We start from the raw sequence: 24,665 nt of genomic DNA, 5'->3' as shown, positions 1-24,665 counted from the left end.
GGATGCTAAACAGACAAGTAGATGGGGTTACAGGTAGATGGGTGCCCAGGCTACCTGCTGGGCATCCCCTTCTGTGTATGGCAGCTTGGTGGACACGTGAAACATGATCTCCTTGTTGCGGAAGTTGCAGTATACGGACTCGGTCCCCGTCTGCCCGTGAGTCACGTCCAGGCCTCCTCGGAACCTGTCCCCAGACCCCCCAGGCCATGGCTCAGTCTCCAGCCTCAGTCAGGCCTTCGTGGGGCCAGGATGGGGCTCCTCCCTGCTCAGGGACGCCGTCAGAACAACTCCTCAGCTGGGCCTTACCCCTTGAAATCCTGCAATTTCACTTTCTGGCCCAGAAACTCCAGGAATTCCACGAAGGCAGGACTTTCCTCATTGGTACTGAATAGTTCTTCCTCAGAGGTCTGGAGACCACACGGGGGCAAGGTCACACGGTGGCAGCTCCCGAGTGGCCCTCCCTCAGCCCTACTTCCTCCCAGAGTGGCCATGAGCAGTCCCCAGGCTCCTGGGAAACAAAGTGCCCTGGCAGGCGACGGCTGAGGGCGAGGTGGGGTCGGGTGGGTGCCGCAGGACCAGGCTGGGGGAGAAGGGCAGACACACCTGGCCAAGCTTCTGATAAATGACTCCAAACTTGAAGTTATTGCTGATAACATGTTCGTCAAAGGTGACAATGAGCCTGGAGGCCTGTGGAGAGCGAGGGAGGGTTGTGGATGCGGGGAGCAGCAGCTCAATGCCTGCCGCCCTGTGCCAGGCACCACACACTCCCATCCTTGTAAGGAGAGACTCCACCCTTCCCCAGCCCCTCTCTTTCAAAGGCTTCAGCAGTTTGCCTGAAGTCAGCAGCCTGCAGGCCTGCCCCGGGTTAGGCCTTGGCCCTGTTCCTGTCAGATTTCCAAGTTCTACCCCTAGCTCTGCCTGTCATGGCCAAGGCCACCCCAATCCACTCTGCAATGCCCAGTTCACTCCCTGACACTTGGGCAAACCTCCTCATGCTCCTAGACACCGGAAGTCTGACCAGCAGGCCCTGGGGCCTGGAGTGGGTGTCACTCCTCATTCTGAGCCTGTTTCTCCCACCGAAACCAAGACACAGGGCTTGCTTTACAGCGTCCCTTCCTTCAACTTACAGGACCTCAGCCTGATCAAAAATCCAGCCAGGAACTCCCGGCATCTTTTAAAGGCATGACTTCCAGGACTTATTATTTCAGGATCGATCGTCACAGATGCCAGCAGAGCCCCAGCACGGGGCTGTACCTCATGTGCTTTAAGGAGGCACTTATGGGGCTGTGGGTGTTCTGTGGCCCTGGGTCTCCTGGAAGGCGAGGACCACAGAAAGGAAATCCAGAGCCCAGGCTATCCTAGGATGCTCCCCACAGAGCACTGACACTGTTACACACTGTGGGCGATGTAGGACTGCCAGGGGCAAACGAGAGGACATGGGAGACATGCCCAGCCATCAAGAGTTCCAACAGCTGCCACCCACCCTTGGTAAACAAGCCAGATCAGGTACCTTAGGGTAAAGCACGGGGTAGAATCGATCCACATTGACATCCTCACATACCAGCTGCAAGAGAGCACAGGGAGGGGTGAGGAGTTGGGCTCAGAGAAAAAGGCAGCGACATCCTGGGTCCTGGGCAAGTCTTGGGAAGACAGCAGGCAGGAGGGAGTAGGGACGGGCTGTGCTGGAAACAGCAGAGGCTAATAAAAGACTAAGAGCCCTCGCTGCTGCTCAGAATGGAGCTCGGAGAACTGGGGCCCCCTGGGATCTGTGGGTGCTGCAAAGAGGGCTAGAAGCACACATGCAGGTACCCAGGGCAACCCAGAGCAGTGCACACACTGGGGTGGAGCCGGGTAAGAGGCTGCCATGTACAGGCGCCCAGGATCCCGGAAATGCCAGACGCAGGAGGCTCATGGCCTCACCTTTGCCATCTGGACCACGTTGGGGAACTCGGTGAGGCAGGAGATGGGGATGACATCGTGGTGGGTCCGACACTTGGTCCTGGGAGGAGAAAGCCACACAGGTGAGAGACTGGACAGTGGGAAGACCTCGGGGAGACCAAAGATGATGGCGGGGCACCAAGCCTGGCTAAGGTTCTACCTTGCTGTGCGACCTCAGGCAAATTCCTGCTCCTCTCTGGGCCTCCATCAGGAAGGCAGCAGGTACAGTGAGCCGAGCACTGGATCTCCAGGCCTCGGTCCTCCCTACTGTCTTGGGCGTCCCCCCTCTACTGCCCATACCTAAGCAACAGCCGCAGGTGCTCTTGATCCCCGATGACATCATACTTGAGCGAGAATACCAGGTGGCCGAGAGCAGTGTCCAGTGAATAGTAATTGAAGTGCTCCTGTGGTGGGAGGGGCAGGGGAGGTGAGGGCTTCTGGAAACCAGGTCCCTCTCCAAACAGCAGACGCCATGGACAACAATGGTCCCTGCATTAGCTCCGCCCTGTACCAACTGAGACAGACTTGCGCCTGCTTTTCCAGGCCTCCCTGTCCTGTCCTGGTCTATTACATGGGAGGAAGGCCACCTATCTGAATAGGGTCAGTGGGCCAGGTAAAGGGCTGGCATAGTGTTCGAGAATGTCTGTTGGGCTGGGCAGTGGTGGCGCACGCCTTTAATCCCAGCACTTGGGAGGCAGAGACAGGCGGATATCTGAGTTCAAGGCCAGCCTGGTCTACAGAGTGAGCTCCAGGACAGCCAGGGCTACACAGAGAGAAACCCTGTCTCAAAAAACCATTAAAAAAAAATGTCTGTTGGAACCTTGTCTCTGGCTCCCTATCAAGGTCAGAACCACACGCACAGCTGCACACCTGTATGTATAAGCATGTGTATGTATGTATGTATGAGCATGTATATACATATGTTTAAGCATATGTGTGTATAAGCACATGTATGTATGTATGTATAAGCATGTGTGTATGTATGTAGTATATATGTATAAACATGTGTATGTGTATGTATGTACATATGTATAAACATGTGTATGTGTGTGTATAAGCATGTGTATGTATGGATGTACATATGTATAAGCATGTGTATGTATGTCCTAGTTCCTGAATACTAAGCAAGCATTCAATAGGAAAAGCCAACTAGGGGCTAGAGAGATGGCTCAGCGGTTAAGAGCACTGACTGCTCTTCCGAAGATCCTGAGTTCAAATCCCAGTAACCACATGGTAGCTCACAACCACCCGTAATGGGATCTGACTCCCTCTTCTGGAGTGTCTGAAGACAGCTACAGGGTACTTACATATAATAAGTAAAAAAATCTTTAAAAAAAAAAAAAAAAAAAGAAAAGAAAAGAAAAGAAAAGCCAAGTATCCAGGTGAGGTGGTGGATGCTGAAGCAGGCGGTCCTGAGTTCAAGGCCAGCCTGAGCAACACAGTGAGACTTTGTCTTAGGAAAAGAGAATAATGGGATGGGCCCTCGGATGCCTCGGCAGGCGAGAGCGTGTACCAGACTTCTGTTTCCGACACCCACGTCAGGTGGCTCACAATGGCCTGTAACTAAAGCCAGAAGATCCATTCCACTCTTCTGATCAGAGGAGGGAGGGGTGGAGGCCAACTAGCTAAAAAGAAACGGAAATTAAAAGGAAAAGGAGCAGAGCCGCTGATTGCCCCGCTGTGGCTCAGTGGCCCCTGAAGCCAGGGCCCGTGAGAAACAGGAAGTGAAGCATCTTAACTGACCAGGCAGGTTTCTGCCCTCCTGCCTCACCTAGTGCAGAGGGCACGGGGTGGTAAGACAGTCTGCAGGGCATGAGGGATACCTATGACAGGAATGGCACCCCTCCCTCTATGGATAACTAGGCTCAGCACCTTTTTAAAGGGGGAATATCCCTAAGCCCAGAAGAGAGAAGCCCCAGCCCCAGCCTGGCCCTGGGCTCCCCCTGCTGGTCCAGGCCTGGGAATGGAACTGTTCAACCACACCCACCCTGAGAGTCATCCTGGAAGTGAGTCTTGTTTAAACATGAACACTGCATTTGGAGGCAGGGTGTAGAAAGAGGTGGGGCTGGGGGGGGGGGCCTCAAATTCGCAGTTCAGGGTCCAATGGATGGATCTAGCCCAGGGCTCCCCTAACCCCTGGAGAAAACTCCCAAGTGTCTTACACTGTCCACAGGCCAGTGGCAGGTACTTGGCCAGGAGTCCAGGGGCTGGGAGTTCCCGACAAGGGCAGAGGAACAGTGGAAGGTGGACTCAGGCTCTCTGGAAATAGGTGGCTAAGGTCACCATCATCAATTCTTCCTGATGTGGTCCCTGCTCTGGGCACTGCTTTCCCCTCCTCCATCCCACTGACCTGACCCTGGTCACCACATCTCTGAGCACCTTCACCTGTACTTTAGTGTCTGCTGTGCTGGAGGCCCCCACCTCCACCTAGTATCAGGACTCCATTAGCAACTTTAAGAGCACTAACTATGTGCCAGGCTCATGGCCCCCGATTCCTAGACACAGCTGAGAGCACTGGACAGTGGGCACTTGGGATGAAGGTCTCCCTTCCTCCACCACAGGCTCAGCCAAGAGGTAGAATCTCACGCTATGTTCTGGGTCTGTCCCTAGCCAAAGGATGGAGCTTGGACCTGCTGGGTTAGTCAGTGGCATAGTAAATTGCCCCACCCACCCCCAACCCAGACAGCACTAGTATTTCCTAGAGGTAAGCTGTTGCCCTGGGTCTACACTGAGACCACATAGCTTCCCAATCCTGCAGGGTACCCCTTCTTCCCTTATGTGCACATGTGCACACACACACATCCTCCATCCCCTGGCTTCCAGCCCCATCTTCCGGGCATCTTAGTGGAAGGCTCAATAACTGATCATGCCCAAGTCACTGCACCAGAGTTTCAGCTTCCCTAAGAGCAGACGAGCCTTGCTCTCACGCCGGCGGCGGAGCAGGCAGGTGTGGCGGCAGCTACTACCAACCGCGAGTTGATTACGTGCTTCCAATGCACTTGTCTTACCCCATGGTTTATAGATAAGGAAACAGTTCAAGAAGGTTAAATAAAACACCCAAGATAACAGGAAAGATCAACAGAAGGAGTCCCTCTGGCACTCAGGCCACGAGATAACTCTTCTGTTTTCACGGCACACTGACGCCACGCCGTGTAGAACCTAGGGTCCCGGCACAGGGCTTCTCTCAACTCTCACCCAGTCATGTCTTTCATTTTGTTTCTGGGAAACAAGGTCTCGCTCTGTGGCCCAGGTAGGCCTTGAACTTCTTGGCGATCCTCCTGCCTCAGTTTGCCAAGTGCTGCGATGACAGGCATGGGTCACCATATCCGGCTCACACCTGATAACTTCGGTGAGGTTATCACCTTGCCCAGCTGGCACTCATCACAGTGTCACCTTGGGTGTCAGTCTACTGAGCAGTTAATGGGTCTGCTCTGAGGCCATGGTGACCCCAGACCTAGTCAAGCCATGACACTCCTGTGTCTTCCCAGCCTACCCTGGCTGCTGAGGGCCAGGTCTGGATTAGTGTTGTTTGCTGCCCCATAGCTGGTGCCCAGGGCAAGACCAGGTATACAGCTGGCGCTCAAGCAAGACCAGGCATACAGCTGGCGCTCACTATTGGCTCACATGAAAAACACTTAGTTTCAGATGTCATTCAAATTGCCTACTAGCATCTTCTCATTAAGGCTTCCCAGCAAGCATGTGAGAGATAGACCGTCACAGCTGCCATTTTTACAGATGGGGAAACAGGCACATAACAGGTAACCAAGCTAAGGTGGGGTCTCTTCTCTTGACAACCATGCCCAACTGCTTGTGTAATGTTTGTTAGAGAGAATGCATGAAGACACAGATGCCCTCTGAGACTCAGAATTCTTAGATGCCTGCCTAGCCACTTCCCCTCCCTGGGAGGGCAGGGGGTGGTGGTGGTGGTGGTGGTGGTGGTGGTGGTGTCCTCTCACCCCAGCCAGCCGCTCACCTTGCCTAGAAAGTGCTTCCGGTAGATTCGGGCTGTGGGGTTGCACTCCAGCTTGACCTTGGTGGTGGGAGACTGCAGCGGCTCTGTCTCAGGGAGGCTGCTGATTTCATGGTTGGTACCTTCAATCCAGTAGCCCCCAAACTGGGGCAGTAGGATGAGAGGGAAGGGCCCTTCTCGCCCCAAAACCTAGAGGGGGGACTCAGCTGAGAGCTACTCCACACAGCACCCATTAAGGGGCCCAGGGTAACCTCCCAACTCAGACCCAGGACACACTGGACAGCCCAGGGCTATGAGGTCCTAGATTCCCATCCACCCCTCTGGGGAACCCACTTGGCTCCGCACCTCTCAGGGCTATGCAAAGGATGGGGGACGGGTGGAAGAGAGTGTGGCCCAGAGGCTTCGGATTCAAAGAACCTTGGAACCCTCAGAACCAGACAGAAAGTGGGTCTCCAATGGGACAGCCTTCCATGAGGGCTTCCTGGGGTCATGGTATGGGTGAGGGTGGGGCTCGGGCTGGTACCTCATGGACACTTGGGTAGGGGATGTAGTCCTCCTCCGTCTGCAAAGTATAAACAAGCCAAGGGCCCGCTAAAGTGGGGCCTCACCCTTCAAACTCGTGCATGCACACGGATACACACACACAGATACACACAGACACACACAGACACACACACACAGACACACAGACAGACAGACAGACACAGCTCTAGGTTGCTCTAAGGTTCCCTGAGTCTGATATCTTCAGTCAGACACTTTCTTCCAGGGACAAGGGAGGCTCCCTTCCTCCCCAGTCTAGCTCAGATGTGCACGGAAGCAGTAGTCCAAGTAGGACCTTATAGCTGACATTCCTACCAAGCTCCTGGGTGGCATCCATCCGAGGACAGCTCTGAGACCCCAGCCTCGAATGAAGCTTCAGTCTTACAGCCCAGCCCTCGATGCAGCCCTGAGACCCTCCCCTAGGTCCAGCCGCATCTTCGAGGGGGATTTCTGAGTCGGAGGTACATGGCTATCCGAGGACCTGTGCTTGGTCTTGCCCCAGACAAGAGCTGAGTGGAGCAGGCCTCACAGGCCAGTGAGGAAACACAGCCATGTGATGACAGCCACCTTTGCAGCTTTAGCACTGGGTGGCCTGGAGGGGCAGGTGCCTGCATGGTGCAGGAGAGCAGCAAGAGCTGGCTTTGAAGATTCTTGCCGGGGTTAGGGCAAAGGCTCTACACGCTGCCAAATCCCCAGGGCCCAACATTGGCGCACAGTGGGATACTCTTCCCAGACCCTCCCCAGCCCAGTAGGGTGTCAGTCCCAGTCTGGCCCGGTCACCTACCTTGAGGGGTGGCGGGAAGGAGCATCGCTGTTCATCCATCCTGCTTCCCTGTGAGAGAAGGTTTGCTGTTTATTACCCTTCCGACATGCCTGTCACCAGGAGCCCTCCCCGGGCTAAGGGGAAAGCCTTAAAAGAGATGCTCATGTATGGAGGGCCACTTGCAGAACAAGGTGCTGGCTGGATCGGGTCCTGGGGCCTCCTGCATCCTCTCTGTAATGTGCCGAGGGAGGTACAGCAGCAGGGAGGGGCTGGGGGCTCTGTGCGGGAATGAACGTGCAGCTGGGAGTGGGGGCAGGGAGGTGTGCACAGGCATGTGGGATGTGTGTGTGTGTGTGTGTGTGTGTGTGTGTGTGTAGGGAGGGGCTAATACATCTAGAGATACATGGGAGAATTCACCCATGCCACATACAGGCCAGGGCTGGGAGGCGGGTTTCCTGGCTCATTAATGCCTCCCCGCACCCATCTGTCCCCTCCTCCACTCTGCATGGGGTTCCTACAGAGGAACCTACCAGGATTCTGATGAGCTGGGTGGGTATGTACATGTGAGGATGGCCTGCTGGGGGACCCTGGGAGCCCAGAAGAGTTCATAGTCAGAGAGGAGGCAGGTACCTAACAACTAGTCCTTCAAGGCTCTGCAGAGGGGACATCCACCTTTAGCCTAGGCGGTTTGGTTCTGGGGCTCCCTGGCCCATCCTTACCTGCATCTTTTCAATCATCTCAAACAGATCTGTGTTCTGCAACAGAGACGGGAGAGCAAGGTCAGACCCGAGGGAAGCAAGGCTCACTCTGTCAAGCCCGGCACGGGCTCTATCCACCCCAGCTTGCCTGGTCCTCTCATGAGGTACCAAGAGGGCGCAACCAAGACTCTGTGGGAGGGGCTTTGTACAACTGACCCTCCAGTTTGGCCAGTTGCCTACTGATGTGAGCCCAGAGCCCAGAGCCTGGATCTCTGGCAGATGCCCCAACTGTTTGCTTTCTGGAAGGAGGAGGCTGTTGTTAGTCTAGGGGAAGAGATACCTTCCTCTCCCCCAATGCAATGATATCAGCTCTGAGATTGGCATATAGAGCCCCCGGAGAGCCCACCAGACCCAGCCCTAGAGCCAAGCCCCACCAGGCATGTAGGGAGGGTCTGTGGTTCCACTATCACCCATGACGGCAGCCAGTTCACCAATGCCCTGGTCAGACAGACAGCTCTCCCCACAAACATTGGAGGCTGGGGACTCTTTGGGGGAGAGATGCTAGATTGCTATTGTCCCTTCACCTGTGCATGGCCTCACATGCACCCCGCCCCCGGCCCCCAATGCATAAGCCAGCCTGTCCAAGGCCAATGAGGACACACACAGGGTTAACACATCCTCTGGCAGCATGGGCCTCTCCAGCGCTGCCGACTCCCTTCTGAGTCTTCCTGGAAGGCAGCATCCCTACCGGATGGAGGCTGGCCGATTGGAGGCCGGGCCTGGGAAGCCCCCAGAGTCTCCAGGACAGCCTTTCCTCCAGCCCTTCCAAGGTTCAACTCAGGTGGTTCCTGCTGCCCAGGAGGGGCCATCTGGGCTCACACACATGTGCTAAGGTTGTGACTCCAGGAAACATACTCTGTCTGTGAGACGCACACACAGGCCTCCACACCATGATTTGAACATGGCACCAGGCATACCTTTTGTGTATCAAGAAACACACACACACACAGAGATGCATACAGAAATCCATATGGAGTCTATGCACAGTAATTCTTGGAGACATAGCCTAACACACACATACACATGTTGGTGTTCTGAGTTACACACAACACATACTCAAGTCCATGTACCTGATATTCACACATGTGCACACACCAGTGCAGGCCTGCACCCCAGTAACTGCACACAGACACAGGCATTCTCCTGGCTGAGACCAGGAGAGCACTGGCACGTGCAGGCTCAGCCAGGTGCTCCGGGAAACAGATGCAGAGTCCCAGGCGTCACTGCCAGGATCAAAGCATGCGGTACAACAGACCCAAGCCAGCATCCCATATTGTAGACAAGAGTTCCGAGCAAAGGAAGAGGAATCAGGCAACTGCCAAGGTTGTTAAACCCCATGGGATCCTGAGCATAACCAGCCATCACCACATATGCACAGTGTGAAGTCACAAAACCTAAGCCCTTGTGCATACGCTCTGAAGCCTACCTACAAAACAAGACCCAACCTGTAAAGTCCACTTCAGTAGTACCCAGGAGCCCCTGAGCCATGGGCACCTGTGGCCACACCCAACACCCCTGAGCTTAGAAGAGCAGATAGCAATGACAGTTTGGCAGATAGCATAGACACACACCTATTGTCCAGGAAAGACAAACACACCTGTCAACGTGACAATGTCACAACAGTGTCACCATCCTTTCAGGGTCAGCCAGACAGTCTCTGACCTAAAGAGACCCAGCAAAGGGCTGAGGAAAAGAGGAGGCCCTACTTAAGGTGACCAAACAGCCAGCTACAACGAAAACACCACACATGGCTGCACCAGAATCACAACCACATAAACACTGACACATGGCACTGTCACCCAGAGTGTGCACACAGAGCATCAAGTAACACCCACAGTTACAGCCCCACAGGCAACAGCAGACGCCCTGACACATGGCAAAGGAAGGCTGGGAGTGGTGTGGCCAGAAGCTGGACATCTCACCTGGGGAAGAGCCACCACAGAGTCACCCTATGATATCGCTCCATCCGTGTGGGAAAGGCAGCAGGCAGTCCCAACAACAGTTATACACACGCCCAGTGTCACTGCAGCCCACAGCCACAGTGTCCCTACGTCTGACCCAGGGGCAGCTTTGGAAAACACTAGGGTGCTCCGTGTAGTTCGGGTGTCAGTCCAAAAACATACACACCCACCCTGACGGGGTTCAGGCACAAACTGCCAGACTCTGGGTAGTAAGGCTGACTGATGGCCCTGGGTCCCCAGTCGGCCAGGCCGCCCCTGCCAGGGTCCTCACCTGCCAGCTGGCCCCCGCCGGCAAAGAGCCCCTCCGCGGACGGCCTTGGGGCGCTGGGGGCCGCGGCTGCGCCATCCCGAGCCCCAGCCCCGGCGGCGCTGTAAGCCGGCCCGGCCCGGGGCCCCGTAGCCCGAGCTCCGCGCTCCCGTCCCGTCCGCCGCGGCTCTGCCTTCTCTGGGCTCACCCTGCCGCCGGGCCCGAGGGGGCGGGGCGCCAGGTGCGGGAGGCGCGGAGGAGGGGCGGGGCGGAAGGCCACCACGCCCACTCGCGGGGCGGCCCGGCAAGCGGCCCAGGACACTGCGCCTGCGCGCGGGAAGCCTCAGGCACTTCTGTGAGCAGCTGTGTCTTCCCAGACTGGAGACCCTGCCTCTGGGCTTCAAGGACAAGGTTCTTGGGACAGCTGTGCCCAGGGAATGCAGGAGTACTGGAGATGGTGCTTGAGCACTTTCTTTGCTGGACCCTTTGCGTGTCTCAACAGATCGCCATAACCAAGGAGCTACAAATGTCTTCACTAGAAAATCATATTCCAAGAGGTGCAATAGCTTTTTTTGCTAGGAAACCCCGGGATCCCTGGAAGAGCCTGAAGCTGCAGAGTCTCTGGCACCTCCGTTGGCCCAGTTTACATCTGTAAATTACAAGGCTTCTGAAACGCCCCCTCACCCCCACCCACCTTGCAACTTGACCCTGAAGTCCTTGTATCTTAGGCTGGTGCAGCCACTCTGCAGCAGGGACAGACCCCAAGACAGATGCTGAAGAAGTCTGGATGCTCTAGGGGCAGGACTGTCCTCCAGCTGGGGGCGGGGGGGGGCAGACCTCCTACAACTTCCCAGAAGTGCTATCTACTACCCTCTGTCCCCAGGGCCAGGGAGCTCCTGAAAGGAAGGCAGGCAGCACTTTCCCTGCCCTCCCAGACCTGGCCCAGGGTCAGGTTTGGACCTAGAGAGCCAGCAGGAACACCAGAGATGTGCATTCCAGACACCAAGTAGCTTTGGCTTTAATAATTAACAACAGCAAATATTGATTTATGCAACCACTTCCAGGCCTGCACACTTCCGGGTACCCATCACAATGCAGCCAGAAGAGCATCTTTTCCCACCGTGGCCCTGGGGGAGGCCAAAGCTGCTCAAATCACCGGCGATATGTAGGCCAGGTAGAGTGGATGCCGCCTGTGTATGTGTCTAGGTCCTTATCTGTGTACATGTGTGTCTCCAAGGCTAGTCGTGGCTCTACGTGACATACTGCATTGCTGTAGCATAGAAGTGCCGGTGGGTAGGAATGCCTAGGGGCATTTACTTTCTATCTCCTTCATGTGTTCATGAGCAAGTCTGAATACACTATAGACATATGTACTTGTGTCTGTCTGTCTGAATGTGGTCTGGCTCCCAGGTTAGGTATAGGTAGGCCAAGTATGCACATGTATGCAGATTTTACAGTCCCTGAGTACTGCAGAGGGTAGCTCAGTGTCTATTTAAATGTGGCTCCCCAAAGAAAAGAAAATACCACCCCTGTCCAGCCCTGGGAACACAGTAATACTGATTATTTCCAAAGCACTTCCAAAGGCGCTGCCCAGTGACGAGCTGGGAAGGTCAATAGAGAAGACACTCTCAGCCAGGCGATGGTGATGCAAGCCTTTAGTCCCAGAACTCAGGAGACAGAGGCAGGTGGATCTCTGTGAGTCCAAGGCCAGCCTGGTCTACAGAGTGTGTTCCAGGACAGCCAACGTTACACAAAGAAGCCCTGTCTTGAAAAACTAAAGAAGAAGAAGAAAGAGAAGGAAGAGGAGGAGGAGGAAAAGGAGGCAGAGGAGGGGAGGAGCAACAGTAACAACAGCAGCAGCAGCTGTCTACTCTATGTTAGAGGTGGGACTTGCCCTTAGGTACAGGGAGGTTACATGCCCCTCAAACTGGTTCCAGTATCATTGTAAATATGTAACAGTATAGGGTATTGAGGAAAACTGGAGAGTATCCCAGGCAGGTTCCCTCAGCCCACCAATAGCCTGCTGGAAGTCCAAATGAGTCACTCTGGGAGCTGGTTTCAGTTCACAGAAAGGGTCCTAGTCTGGAGGAGGGGTACACTGTGGGGCTGTGTCGGTCTGAAGCTCACTGTCTGCGCTGCGTTAGCATGATTGGAAAGTGGGAGCCAACTGGGTGGAGGCCAGGAGGCTGAAGGATAGCGGCTTCCTTGGTAACTGAAGGGCCCACCTTGGGCTGTCTGAGCCTCAGGCTCCGGGGATATGCAATATTAGCCTTCCCTCCAGATGGAAGGGCCAAAACCCAGGCAGGACAAACAACAGTCCCATGGCCAGGGGGAAGCCTCACTCTCAAACCCAGCTGTTCAAGCAAGTGGCTGCCATCAAGTGGCGGTTTCCTGAGGACTACCATAGCCCCGTAGACTACCGGGGCTGTTGCCCTCCAGGGGAAGGCAGGAGAAGGTCTCAGGAGACCCTTGTGCTACTGATAGCATCCTTGCTTGGGCTCTCCATGGAGATGGAAGTCCTATGCATAGAAAACATTTCTTGGACCTTCATCCTCCTGGCCTAGGAAAGATGTCAATCCTTACTGTAGGCCAGAGCTCTGGGGGAGATGCCTGGACCCTTCCTGACTGGGCAAACCTAGGGAAGAGCCCTTCACCTCTCTGAACATTTGGATCCTGGTTGAGAACATGCCCTCCTGCCTGAGGCTGATGAAAGGGTCGGGTGGCAAGGTGTGCCATAGCAAGGGGTCATTCCCCTGTACTGGAAAGTCCACAAGCCACACACTGGCCAGAACCTATCAGCCAGTCCTGGCCCCACGGTCTCTAGCCTGGAGCCCATTGGACAAATGACAGCATCTCTGGGCTTGCATTTGAATGACCATGGCCACAGCACAGAGTGACTTAACTAAGGGACAGAGCAGCCCTACAGGCCAGATACTAGGTGTTATGCAATGCCAACCAAATGAACCTCCTGAATCACCAGCCCCCCACGCCCCCACCCCCGGCCCCTGACATTCTGCAGAGGCAACTGAGTAATACATCTCGTGGACTGGCCATGGCTTCCGGGGACAGAGTGTGTGTCCTTTATGTTTGGTACTAAGTAGGAACCTGGCAAACCTTGGCTGTTGATAGCAACAGAAAGGTTTTCACCACAGGACTTGGAGCCAGAACCTGCCTGGGCTACTGGAGAGAGATACCTTTCATGGAATCCTGGTGCGTTGTGGTCTGGTAGGCAGGGGCTATTATCACATCTGGACTGTAGTGGGGACAGCTGTTTGGCCGTGGTGATACTGGAGAGGAGGCCAAGGAGCCACCGACCTTAGTGGTTTATCTCTAAGTCCCATGCTTAGCATTTATGCAGACCCTGGTTCAACCTCAGAGACGACACAGGCCACCCAACAGTCAGGAGTGGTGTCCTTTTGGGGACTAAGCCCCAAGGGCATCGACCTAAACATTTTACATCTTCCCAATAGTTATGGGTAGGCATCTCCTAGCCCTGGCATGGTGGAGGGCAGACCGGGGTCATAAGTTGGGGGTCACTTACCTTAGGGTAGGGTGAAGCAGGGTGGGAGGGAACTGTGTCCACCAGTAACAGGTTTAGTGCCTGAGGGAAATTCTGCTTCTGTCCATCACTCCTCCTAGAAGAGAAAGCGAGTCTGACGTCAGGGAGAGCCCCAGGTTAGGTAGGAAAGGCTGTGCGCTCTGGGAGAGGAAGGGCGGGAGGCTCTTCATAAGCAGGGCTGACAAGCAGACTTCTCCTCCCAGAGGTCAGACTTATGGACCCCCAAGTTCTCTACTGGTTCTTTAGCCCATTCTAAAGACTGAGAGACTGAGGTAGAGACAGCAAGCGTTACTATAGAAGCGGGAGCTATGAGGGTCCCCATCTCTCTGGGTCCCTCCTAGAGTCTTTAGTGGGCAACAGTTTTAGGACTGCTATTATTGATGCCAGTGAGTGTGCCACACAGTGGGTGCACCTTGACCTTGCAGGCATGTACCGTCTCACTTCCATTTTAGGACATGGAGTAGGATGTACACAGAGGTCACCCAGCCAGTCCACAACAGGCCTTTCTGTCCACGACCCATTGGACTCTAAGCCTGGACAATGTTACACCCACAGACAGGGGACAGGTCTAAGAAGGGTGAAGTCAGCGCCTATCTCCCACACGAGCCTGCTGAGTCCACCTCCCATGTCAAGAGGAAGACAGGCCCATTGGTTCCCGGATCCAAGGAACCTGTGGCCTGGTGAAGCAGGCCTGGCTTCTGTCGATGCCGGAGGACAACCTGACATGGCTGCACTCCTTACCCGCCCCAGTTCCACCAAGGCAGGCTAATCCAGAGAGAGTGAGTCACCTTCCAGAGGAACTTGGGTGGCCTGTGGCAGGCTTGAGTCAGGCAGAGCCAGGAAGACACACCCAGGAAAGGGAGGACCATCTATCTGATCTGGGCCTCAAAAGAGACCCTGGCAAGTTCTAAGCCCCTTTGCCTCTTCCTGGATCATAGGAGGAACCAGCTTCAACCCTGCTTAGCACAGGAACTCCTACCCACCCCCAGGGGGGTGTCAACTCTGTTTAGCACAGGGGACCCCCTACCATCCGGGGCTGTCAACTGCCAGGTTTGTGCTCTGGCACGACTTGACTCAAGAGGCAGCAGCCTTTTGAGCCCATAGTATCAGTGTGGGCGTGGTCTCAGATACCTACTGGCTGGTGCACCTTGAGTCCAGGACGTATCAGCCCCTCTGGGCTTCGGTCTCTAAAACAATTCAGTCATAGGTATTCACATAAAGAACTCGCTCCCAGTAGTTGCTGACTGATGTCCTTACTGGACATGGGCAGTAGGAAGCCATGGAAGGTTAGTAAGCGAGGGAATGCGCTAAACATAATGTCTGTCGGCACAAAGTGTACTGACAGTGGGGAAGGGGAGGAGAGATATGGGTGGATGATTAGACAAAGGCCCGGGGAAGTGTTCTGGTAGATTCTGTGAAGACCCACTCTGCTCTTAGTGTACTGGGATCTGGGGTTACTTATTCTCACTCTGTGTGTGTGTGTGTGTGTGTGTGTATGTGTGTGTGTGTGTGTGATGTCATGTGTCTTCCTCAGTTGATCTCCATTTTCCTTTTTTTTTTAAAGATTTATGTATTTATTATATCTAAGTACACTGTAGCTGTCTTCAGACACACCAGAGAGGGCATCAGATCTCATTACAGATGGTGGTGAGCTGTCATGTGGTTGCTGGGATTTGAACTCAGGACCTTCAGAAGAGCAGTCAGTGCTCTTACCCTCTGAGCCATCTCGCCAGCCCCGGGAGCTCTCACTGAATCTGGAGCTCAGTGACCTGGCTATCGTGGTTGCCCAGTGAGGCTGAGGCATCCTCCTATCTCTGTCTGCTCAGAACTGGGGTTAAAGACGTGTGCCATTGCACACGTCAGCGTTTTACCCGGGTGCTGGGGATCTGAACTCAGGACCTCACCAAGCACAGCTGGTGCCCACGGAGTGTAACAGAGAATGTGCTTAGTGGCCAGGAAGCACCGAGGAGCAAAGCTGGAGCAAGGCTATGTGCTCTTAGTGACTGTCCTGGGATCCCCTGGCGGCGTGGGATGGTAGCTTCCACAGCCAGGCTCTGTAAGTGGTACCTTCTGTCTACCCATTTGTTGGCCATAGAATCAGACTTTTGACCACTGAGGTCAGCTAATAGAACTCCTCCTCCTCCTCCTCGCCTGCTTCCCTGTCCATCTCTCTCAGAGCTGCTGAGGCTGGAAGCTTTCACAGCTGTGGGAGATGCTCCAGCTTCATCCTCCACTGAGGCCCCGCCCCTAACCCCCCCCCCCCCCCGATCCAGGCTCACTTTTCTCTCTTGGCCAGAGTCCTGTCCCTGCCCCCAGCAAGGCAATTCCTCTAATAAGCCACAGCTGGGTCCTAAGGGCTGGGGAAGCCAGGGGTGGGACTAGGGCAGGGGACATCCTGTTCTCAGCCCTGAGGGATGGAAGGACAGTCTTAACAAAAGCCTTACAGTCTGATGAGGTAGCATTCTCAAACTGCCCAACTCCTACATGGGGGAACTAAAGCTCAGAATGGGCACCCACCCGCAGAGCACCCACGTTTATAATCTCCAGAGCCAAAATCTAAACTCTGTAACGCGTGGTCAGTCCCCAGGGCCCAAGCCCGACAGAGCCTTCCTTCCCAGCCTGAGGGCTGAGCGTTGCTCATCACACGCTGTGGACAGCTAAAGAGATGTCAGGATCAAGTAGCAGAGCCGACCACGAGGCGTGTATGGAGATAAGAGGACGACTCGACTCCGTAGGAATTGGTTCTCTCCCTCCACTACGGTCCCAGGGATCAAACTCAGGTCCTCGGGCTTGGCGGCAAGCTACTTTACCCAGGGAGCCATCTTACTCACTGGCTGGGGCCCTCATTGTTTAAGAGAAGACAGTAAAACATTGCAAAATTGCTTACTTACTGATCCAAGGTCATACTCAGTGAGTCCAAGGCCATAAAACTCACGAGGATCAGGGTGAAGGAGTTATCTCTTTAACCACACATGACAGAGCCATTTAACAAATAGTAGCTGCTCATTTTATACTCATTTTAACAGCAAAGAACAGACCTGACTCCTCCTCCTCCTCTTCCTCCTCCTCCTCTCCCTCCCGATCTCCCTCCTCTTCCCCTCCCCTTTGCCTTCTGCTCAGACATTCCTACTTCAGCCCTCATTCCCTGCAGCCTCTAGCTTCCATGCATCTCTCCATCATCCTTCCAGGTCCCTCCCATCTCATCTCCCCCACCCTTGTCTTCATCATTCTGTTGACATGGAGGGTAGGTCACTTAAACTTGTCCCCTTCCCACTTTTCCAAAACCCTTCCTGGCCCTCAGACCCAATTCAGTTAAAGTATCTCCTGTTCTTCCAACACCGGCCGCCAGGGGAAGGGGCTCTGCACTGCCAGATGCCCCTTTTGGCTCCTACAATTCACACAGGAGGTCTCCTCCCATCACTACAGTGGCTTAAAAATAAAATGATGTGCATATGCTCCGGCAAATGCAGAGGACAACACACAGGAATCGGTTTTCTCCTTCGCCATGTGGGTCCCAGGAATCAAACTCAGGTAGTGAGGCCTGGTGGTAAGTGCCTTTACCTGCTGAGCCATCTTGATGCATTCCCCCACACCCATGCCCCCCCACACTACACACACACATACACACACACTGACTTTTTGAGGTGTGTTTCTATCAACCTTTCGTGCAGATAAATAAAATGGAAGCACAGAGACTTCCTCCAAAAGTCCAACATGACACAGCAGGGAAAGGACGAGGCTGGGTCCGACTACACTACATATATCCCAGCTGTCTGCCAGGATAGACCAGACAGGCCCCTCCTCCTGTCAACTAGCTTTCTGCCCACAGCGACTTTTCTACCTTAGCCCTGGGCTCCTGCACACAGTGATACAGACCAGATACCTGTCTCCAGTCTTGTCCTGTATGTGCCACCACATTCTCGAACACATGAACAGGCTGCAGCCACAGAAGAGGCAACTTGCTCAGGGAAGCCTGAAGTCTGGGCCAGGCATACTCTAGAGTGACCTTCAGCTCCTACCTGGTCGCCAGCCAGTTGGCCCAGTTTCTTCACCTCTTAGTGGTGTGTGTCTTTCCTTAAGAGTAAGCAGGGGTCTAGGGGACAGGGCCTGGGTCCTGAGTGAGACGACTGCTGCTGCTGCAGACAGCTCCCAGTTCCTTGGCAACCGTTCTGCATCTCCCTTATCGCTGCATCGAGGTAACAACAATAATAATCGCACGTGGAGAGTGGAGGCGGGCTCTGTGCTTTTCAAAGGCTTCTTTTCTTTATCCTTTGGTTTATCCGCTCTCTAGGACTCTCACCGGAACTGAGCAACTGAGCCAGCAGATAAGGCACACACGGGGGGGGGGGCTGCGGGGGGGCTGAGGGTCCTCATGACCAGAAAGGCAAACTGAGGCTTGGAGAAGCTGAGGCATCACTTCGCGGTGGCCCAGCATTTGACAGCCGATTGGAGATGCAAGCTCAAACTCCCCCCCCCCACAACACACCCCTCAGGGCTCTGGACACCTCACGAGAGTAGGAAGACCCCCAGAGGTCTTGCCCTGCCAGACAGCAGGGGTCCGAGCCAGGTCTGAACACTTCTGGAAGTGCCAGCAGGCTGAGGATGAGTACCAGGCTCCTCCTCAGGGTACATTCCCCTGTGACCCAACAGGAGGGTGGTGGCAGAACCCCATCTTTGAATCTACAAATCAAGAGCCGAGGGACTGTCTGAGAAGGGCTGCCTAGAAACCAGAAGCAAGCAATGACGCCAGGCATGAGAGGGAGAGGGAAGCCCGGCTGACCCAGGTGTTCCAACATGGACTCTGCTGATGCTCCTTCCCTCCCACCCCCCACTCCTCATGCCCCGCCCCTTGTCCTGTCCCCAAGGACACCCACCTGGCTCACATGGGTGACCAGATACAGTAGTCAGGAGAACTGGCCAACTAATGAGGGCTTGGGAAAGAAGAGCTAGCCAGAGACAGAGGGACTGAGGCCTAAAGGGTGCCTGACAGCAGGGACTGGGGGCAGGGATTGTTAGCCAAGTGCCTCTGCCCTCCTGGTAAGTGGGGAAGGGGCACTTTCCCAGTGAGAAACCGGTTTGGGGGGCCATGCCCTCCAGGGCTCCAGTCTCCAAGCAGGGGCTTGGAGCTTTGAGTCTAAGAGGACTCTATTATAAAATGGGAGCCAAATGGCTGCCCGAGAGCTTCCCCCAGCCAGGGGGCACAGAGGCCCATTGTCTTCAAAGCTCAGCCATCTGGCACAGCCCTCCTCTGTGCCCCATGCCCTGCCAGGCCATCCCTGCCTGTGCCCAGGTGCCAGGAAATGTGGCTAGGCATAGCCAGGTGAACAGGTTTCAAAGCAGGGGGCGGGGTAGGTAGGGGTCTTCTGTTCAGGTGGAGGCAGGAACCTAGGCAGCCAGACACAGGCCTTAGCTATTCACTTCTGGCTTCACTCCTTAGGTACCTCTGACTTCATGGAAAGGGAGTGTGAGGCTGGAAGTGTGTGTGTCGGGGGGCGGGGGGGAACCAAGGGCCTCTGTTGACTGTGATGTCATTTAATCCTTATAAGGACACTCCAACACCCATTTTTAAGATGAGCCCAGGGTCTCCCCAAAAACTCTTAAGATAGGTTGGGGCCACAGCTGCCAGAGCCCCCATAGCACATGCAGAAGAGAAGCCTTGCACTCCAGACCAGGGTCACCAGTGGACAGGAAGGTGGCACATGGGGCCCTTACCGTGTGTTGGCTGAGTGCCCAGATACCCGGATCCCGGAGCTGGGCCAGGTAGTGGCCTCCTGAGCAAACAGGAGCTTGGCAAACCAGAGAGGAGGTCATGGGCTGGCCCCAAGCTGGGGTGCTGGTCTGCCCAGCTCAGGTAGCCTAAGCTCTGAGTTCCGCTGTGGCTACGCCTGCCTCTCCCAGCTTCCCTGGTTCTAAGGCATGGACTCGGCACACAACAGTTTAGGAAAGAGAAAGCACACTTGAGAGGGTGTGGGTATGGGGACCTTTCCTGCTGGGGACAACATCTGCTAATGCAGCCCGGCACCTTCCAATTGACACACCACCAGCTCTCCCCAAGGACTGCTGTATCCGCCACCTAGAAGTCCACCGGCAGGTAACACATTCCAATCTACCTGGAAGAAAACCGCAGCCCCAACAGATAAACAGGGACTTGCCTGCAGTGACACTCGAAGCTCACACCTCGTATTTCTAGTCCTCGCCCACACCGCCACAGGACAGAGTACCATGCGCCAGCTCTCCCAGATGGGCCTGCCACCCCTCACCCTAGACACAGAGCCAGGATGTCCCGGGTGCCCTTTCCAGCACCCACAGGCCAGAGTTCCATAGCTGCCTCTGTGTCACCCCACCCACCCTTGAGCCAGCCTCTGCAGCCCAGGGGGTCCCCCTTCTCCAAGCTCCTGACATTCCTGTGCTCACTCACTCCAGTCAGGGCCCACGCACACCCCTCCCCGATGCCCTTCATTCCTATGGTTGGTCATTTATTCACAGCACTGTGGCTTGCTGCCTGCTCTGAGCCAGACAATGGTGCTGAATGTTGGCAGGGGGCTGAGGTGGGTGAGCCACCCCCCACCCCAGCAGATCCACAGATCACAGTTCTAGCTGTGCCCAGAACTCTCAGATTTTGCCAGCAAGATGTGACTTATTTAATCCGACTCCGTGACTTATTTAATCCACCCCACCCGCTCTGCACGAATCCTACTAAAGACCAGATTTATCACCTCCAGGGCTCCAAGCTGGGACAGAAACTCCAGGACAAGATCACCGTCTCCTGACTGAAGATGACAAGGGCAAGAAGCCCTGGTTCTGTGTCTACATCCGTGGCTATGTAGTGATCTCTGTAGAGATCTACCACCTCTCTGAACTGCAGCCTTGACGCTGGACATTGGGTCTCGGGCTAGACAATTCTGAAGTTCAGCTGTGAGATTCCACAGGTGAATGGAGAGACAAGAAGGTGGTCTCCCAAGGCTTGTCTGGAACCAAACCCTGGAAGGAAACCTTTCCCTGAGGAGAGATCTTAAACCCCTCAGGGGTTGTTCTCCATTCCAGGCCTCAGTTTTCCTGTCTGCAAAATGGACTAATAAATACCTACTTGGCAGGGTTGTTAAATGTGATGAATTAAGTGCCATGTGTATATCCTGACTAGCCTAGACCCGAGTATACAATAGGTAGAGACCGCATGGGTCATAATGCAGGCTCTAAAAACAAGCCGCCTGCATTTTAATCCTAAATCTGACAACTGCTCTAACAACGTTGGAAAAGTTACCTAACTTCTATGAGCCTCGGTTTCCGCATCTATAAAATCAAGGTGAAGAGGGGCTGGAGGGATGACTCAGTGGTTAGAGTACTGGCTGCTCTTGCAGAAGACTGAGGTCCAGCTCTTAGCACCATAATGCCGCTCACAACCATCTTTTTCAAATTCTAGTTCCAGGATCTGATGCCCTCTTTTAGCCTCTGGGGGCACAGTACACACAATGGTGCACATACATACATTCATACATACATACATACATACAAAATACATACATACATACATACATACAGGCAAATACTCATTATTCACATAACATTTTTAAAAACATTTTTTTTAGTCTTTTGAGACAGTATTTGTCTGTGTGTAGCCGTGACTGCCTTGGAATTTGCTCGGTAGATCAGACTGGCCTTGAACTCACAGAGATCTGCCTGCTTCTACCTCCCAAGAGCTGAGATTAAAGATGTGTGCCACTACCACCTGGTATAAAATAAGTATGCCTTTAAAAAAAAAATACCCCACAGAATCAAGGAGAAGAGCCAGAGATGTAGCTCAGTGACACGATGCTTGCTTATCATGTGTGAGGCCCTGAGTTCCATCCCCAGTGTGTGTGCAAATACACACATAAACACACAACAGTGTTAGCCTGTGAACATTCGTAAATTTGCACTTAGAAAGTGTGTGGTAAAAGAAACCTGGAACCTCCCCTTTCTCTGCCTGTCTTCTTTCTTTGCTGACAACAGGCTGGGCTCTGTTCCAGAAGGTAGATATGAGCCGAGCCGTGAAGCAGCCAGCTGTGTGGGGGATTGGTCCCCTGCACGGTAAGGCAGGGCAGCCCTGGACTGCAGTTGGAGGCCAGAGAAGCAGAGACAGAGGCCTGGGCAGGGCTTTTAAGGTGCCTACTCCCCCCTCCCCGTCCCAGCTCCATAGGACCCCCAGGGCTGGGATGAATCACCATGGCTTCCAAGGTTTCTCCAAATGCACCAGGGCAAATGAGGTTTAACCCTCTCCTAGACAAGAGCAAACGGCACATGCTTTGGCCTAGAGACTCCATTTCTGCTTTCTCCTCTATAAACACGTACAAGGGTGCACAGAGATCTGGGAAGCCGACGCAGCAGGGTTTGCAGAAGGAAAAGTCTGGAAGGTCCCCCTTAGCAGCCACTGAAGGAGGCCAGTAGGCAACAGAACATTCAAGATGGCTGAGCCCACCCACAGCATTGCACAAAGTAAAACACCTGCCAGGTCTGATGGCCCAGGCCTCTACCCATCGATCCAAAGGCTGAGGTAGGATGGAATGTTCCAGGCTAGCCTGGGCAACTTAGTGAGGCAGTGCTTTCAAAGAAGTGTAAACAGTTGGAGTACTCGTCTAGAGCATATGTATGTGGCTCTGGGTTTGGTTCTCACCACCATAATAAAGCGAATACCGGAAAGCATTTTGAGGTACACAGAAGCTGTGAAGTACTAAGCAACGGGGATAGAGTAGGTCTCGAGTTCCTGTGGCTTGGGGCACATTAAGTAAGCAAAGCAAGCTGGCTGTGCCATAGTAGTACACATCTTTAAATCCCAGTACTTGGGAGGCCAAGGCAGACAGTTCTTTGTGAGTTCAAGGACAGGTTGGTTTATATAGTGAGTTCCAAGATGACACAGACTCTGTTTCAGGAAGGAAGGAAGGAAGGAAGGAAGGAAGGAAGGAAGGAAGGAAAGAAGGAAGGAAGGAAAGAAGAAAGGAAGGGAGGAAAGAAGGAAGGAAGGAAGAGGAAGGAAGGAAGGAAGGAAGGAAGAATAAAGGAGGAAAGAAAGGAAGAAAGGAAGAAAGAGGAAGGAAGGAAGGAAGAGGAAGGAAGAAAGGAAGGAAGAAAGGAAGAAAGAAAGAAAGAAAGAAAGAAAGAAAGAAAGAAAGGAAGGAAGGAAGAAAGAAAGGAAGAAAGAGGAAGGAAGGAAGGAAGGAAGGGGAAGGAAGGAAGGGAGGAAGGAAGAAAGGAAGGAAGAAAGAGGAAGGAAGGAAGGAAGAAAGGAAGGAAGAAAGAGGAAGGAAGGAAGGAAGAAAGGAAGGAAGGAAGGAAGAAAGGAAGGAAGGAAGGAAGGAAGGAAGGAAGGAAGGAAGGAAGGAAGGAAGGGACGGTAAAGCTGCAATAAAAATATATCATTTTCATAAAATGTCAAAACTACATGTGAATGTTCTCACAGCGTGTGTTTAAGACGCAGGATGGGGTTCTGCCTTTCTCTGGGACACATTTTTTCTACTTTGAATTTTAATGAAAGCTGTGTGTGCTGTCGCATGAACCTCCAGGTCGGCATGTGCTAGACAACCACTCTACCACTGAGCGATAGCCTCAGCCCTTTCTGGGGACTTAGTTTTGTGATTTTTAAAAAAGCAGAAAAGCCAGGCATAGGGCCACCTTGCCCATAATCCCAGCACATGAGAGGCGGAGGCAGGAGGATTGAAAGTTCAAGCTCATTGTTGGATTCACTACACAGTGAATTCAAGGCCAGCCTGGGCTGTATGAGACTCAGTCTCCAAAAAGAAATTAAGAAAGAAACGCTGACAGCCTATGTAAACCCACCTCTGTGGTGGGGCTGAGGAAGCAGCTAGCAGGCTGGGTGGCTGGGTAGCAATTATATTAATTGACACAGTATCTCACACTGTAGCCTGGCTGACCTGAAACTCACTATGTAAACCAGGCTGGCCTTGAACTTACAAGGATCTGCCTGCTACTTTCTCCCAAGCGCTGGGATCAGAGATGCTTGCCACCTCTCCGAGTACCCTTCCTTTCTTAAAACAAAACAAAAGTCACATGCCACCACACCATCACGCTCCTGTGGAGGTCAGAGGACAGCTTTTAAGATTTGGCTTTCTCCTTCTACAATGTGGGCTCTAGGGACCAACTTAGCTTACCGGGCTTGGGAACAGTCACCTTCGCCAGCTGAGTGGCTCCCCGGCCCCTACCCTGTCTTTTAAGAAAAAGAGGAGCCATGGTGACCCCAGTCCTTTGTGTCACTCTTGCCTGCAGCCTCCAAGCCACTGCCTGGGGTTCCATGCAGGCTGACCAGTCACTTGGCACCACTGTGAGCCTCTGGGGACAGACGAGGCGAAGACCATGTAGTAACTTTTGATTCTCATGTACGTGCAATAGCAGGTCCTGTGTATGGATGGCCAGTGTAACGGCTGCCAGCTTTGATGTTCAACAGAACCAAGGGCCAGATCAGCCTCTGTATGTCTCGAAAATGGGCTAAGACCCACTGGCAAAAGGCTCGGTAGATTGGCATGTCTCAGTAGGTTGGCAAGACCCCGTGCTTAGACTGTGTGGGCAGAATAGCGGTATCCCAGCCATGGAAGACAAATGTGGGTTTGGGATTGCAGCTAGAGATGCAGAAGAGTTCACAGGTTCACAAGGAATTGAGGAATATTACACTGCAAGATAAAAGGATGTGAAGGAAATATTCTACTAATAATCAGATAAAAGAAAAAGAAAAAAAAGACCAAGGGAAACTCAGCACGTATTCACACTGTTAGAGCCTGGCTCTTTTGCCTTCTCCAGTCACCTAGAGAGGGGGACACAGCACCCAGAGAGATCAGAACCCTGAGGCAGGTGGGAAGAGCCAAGCACTCAACTCCCTGGCACACCACACGTTTTCCCTGAGGGTTGAGGAAGGATACTCGTGTCACAGCAATGTCCAGAAAG

At 53.7% G+C, this 24,665-nt stretch overlaps 1 protein-coding gene across 15 annotated transcripts in view; it reads right to left on the bottom strand.

Moving 5' to 3' along the window:
* Rap1gap (RAP1 GTPase activating protein) overlaps window positions 1–24,665 on the bottom strand; it is a 64,238-nt gene that overhangs the window by 11,582 nt on the left and 27,991 nt on the right. For 12 of the 15 annotated variants that reach the window (XR_002377694.2, XR_003836470.1, XR_003836472.1 and 9 more), the window contains 11 exons: window positions 13,719–13,812; window positions 7,931–7,966; window positions 7,233–7,280; window positions 6,432–6,470; window positions 5,912–6,097; window positions 2,239–2,342; window positions 1,921–1,999; window positions 1,511–1,564; window positions 604–687; window positions 307–407; window positions 55–184 (listed from right to left, as the gene is read on the bottom strand). Coding sequence is in view for 11 of the 15 variants with exons in the window: in XM_029476539.1 (XP_029332399.1) it covers window positions 55–184; window positions 307–407; window positions 604–687; window positions 1,511–1,564; window positions 1,921–1,999; window positions 2,239–2,342; window positions 5,912–6,097; window positions 6,432–6,470; window positions 7,233–7,280; window positions 7,931–7,966; window positions 13,719–13,812 (955 nt within the window). In the remaining 4 variants the exon portion in view is untranslated. Of the gene's footprint in view, window positions 1–54; window positions 185–306; window positions 408–603; window positions 688–1,510; window positions 1,565–1,920; window positions 2,000–2,238; window positions 2,343–5,911; window positions 6,098–6,431; window positions 6,471–7,232; window positions 7,281–7,930; window positions 7,967–10,201; window positions 10,353–13,718; window positions 13,813–19,888; window positions 19,974–24,665 lie in introns of those variants that run through there. The other 3 variants (XM_029476545.1, XM_029476542.1, XM_021159446.1) reach the window with 3 other exon arrangements.

The sequence above is a fragment of the Mus caroli genome, chromosome 4 (genome assembly GCF_900094665.2).
Source record: "Mus caroli chromosome 4, CAROLI_EIJ_v1.1, whole genome shotgun sequence".
Lineage (NCBI taxonomy): Eukaryota > Metazoa > Chordata > Mammalia > Rodentia > Muridae > Mus > Mus caroli.
This window is presented reverse-complemented; position numbering and strand designations above follow the sequence as displayed.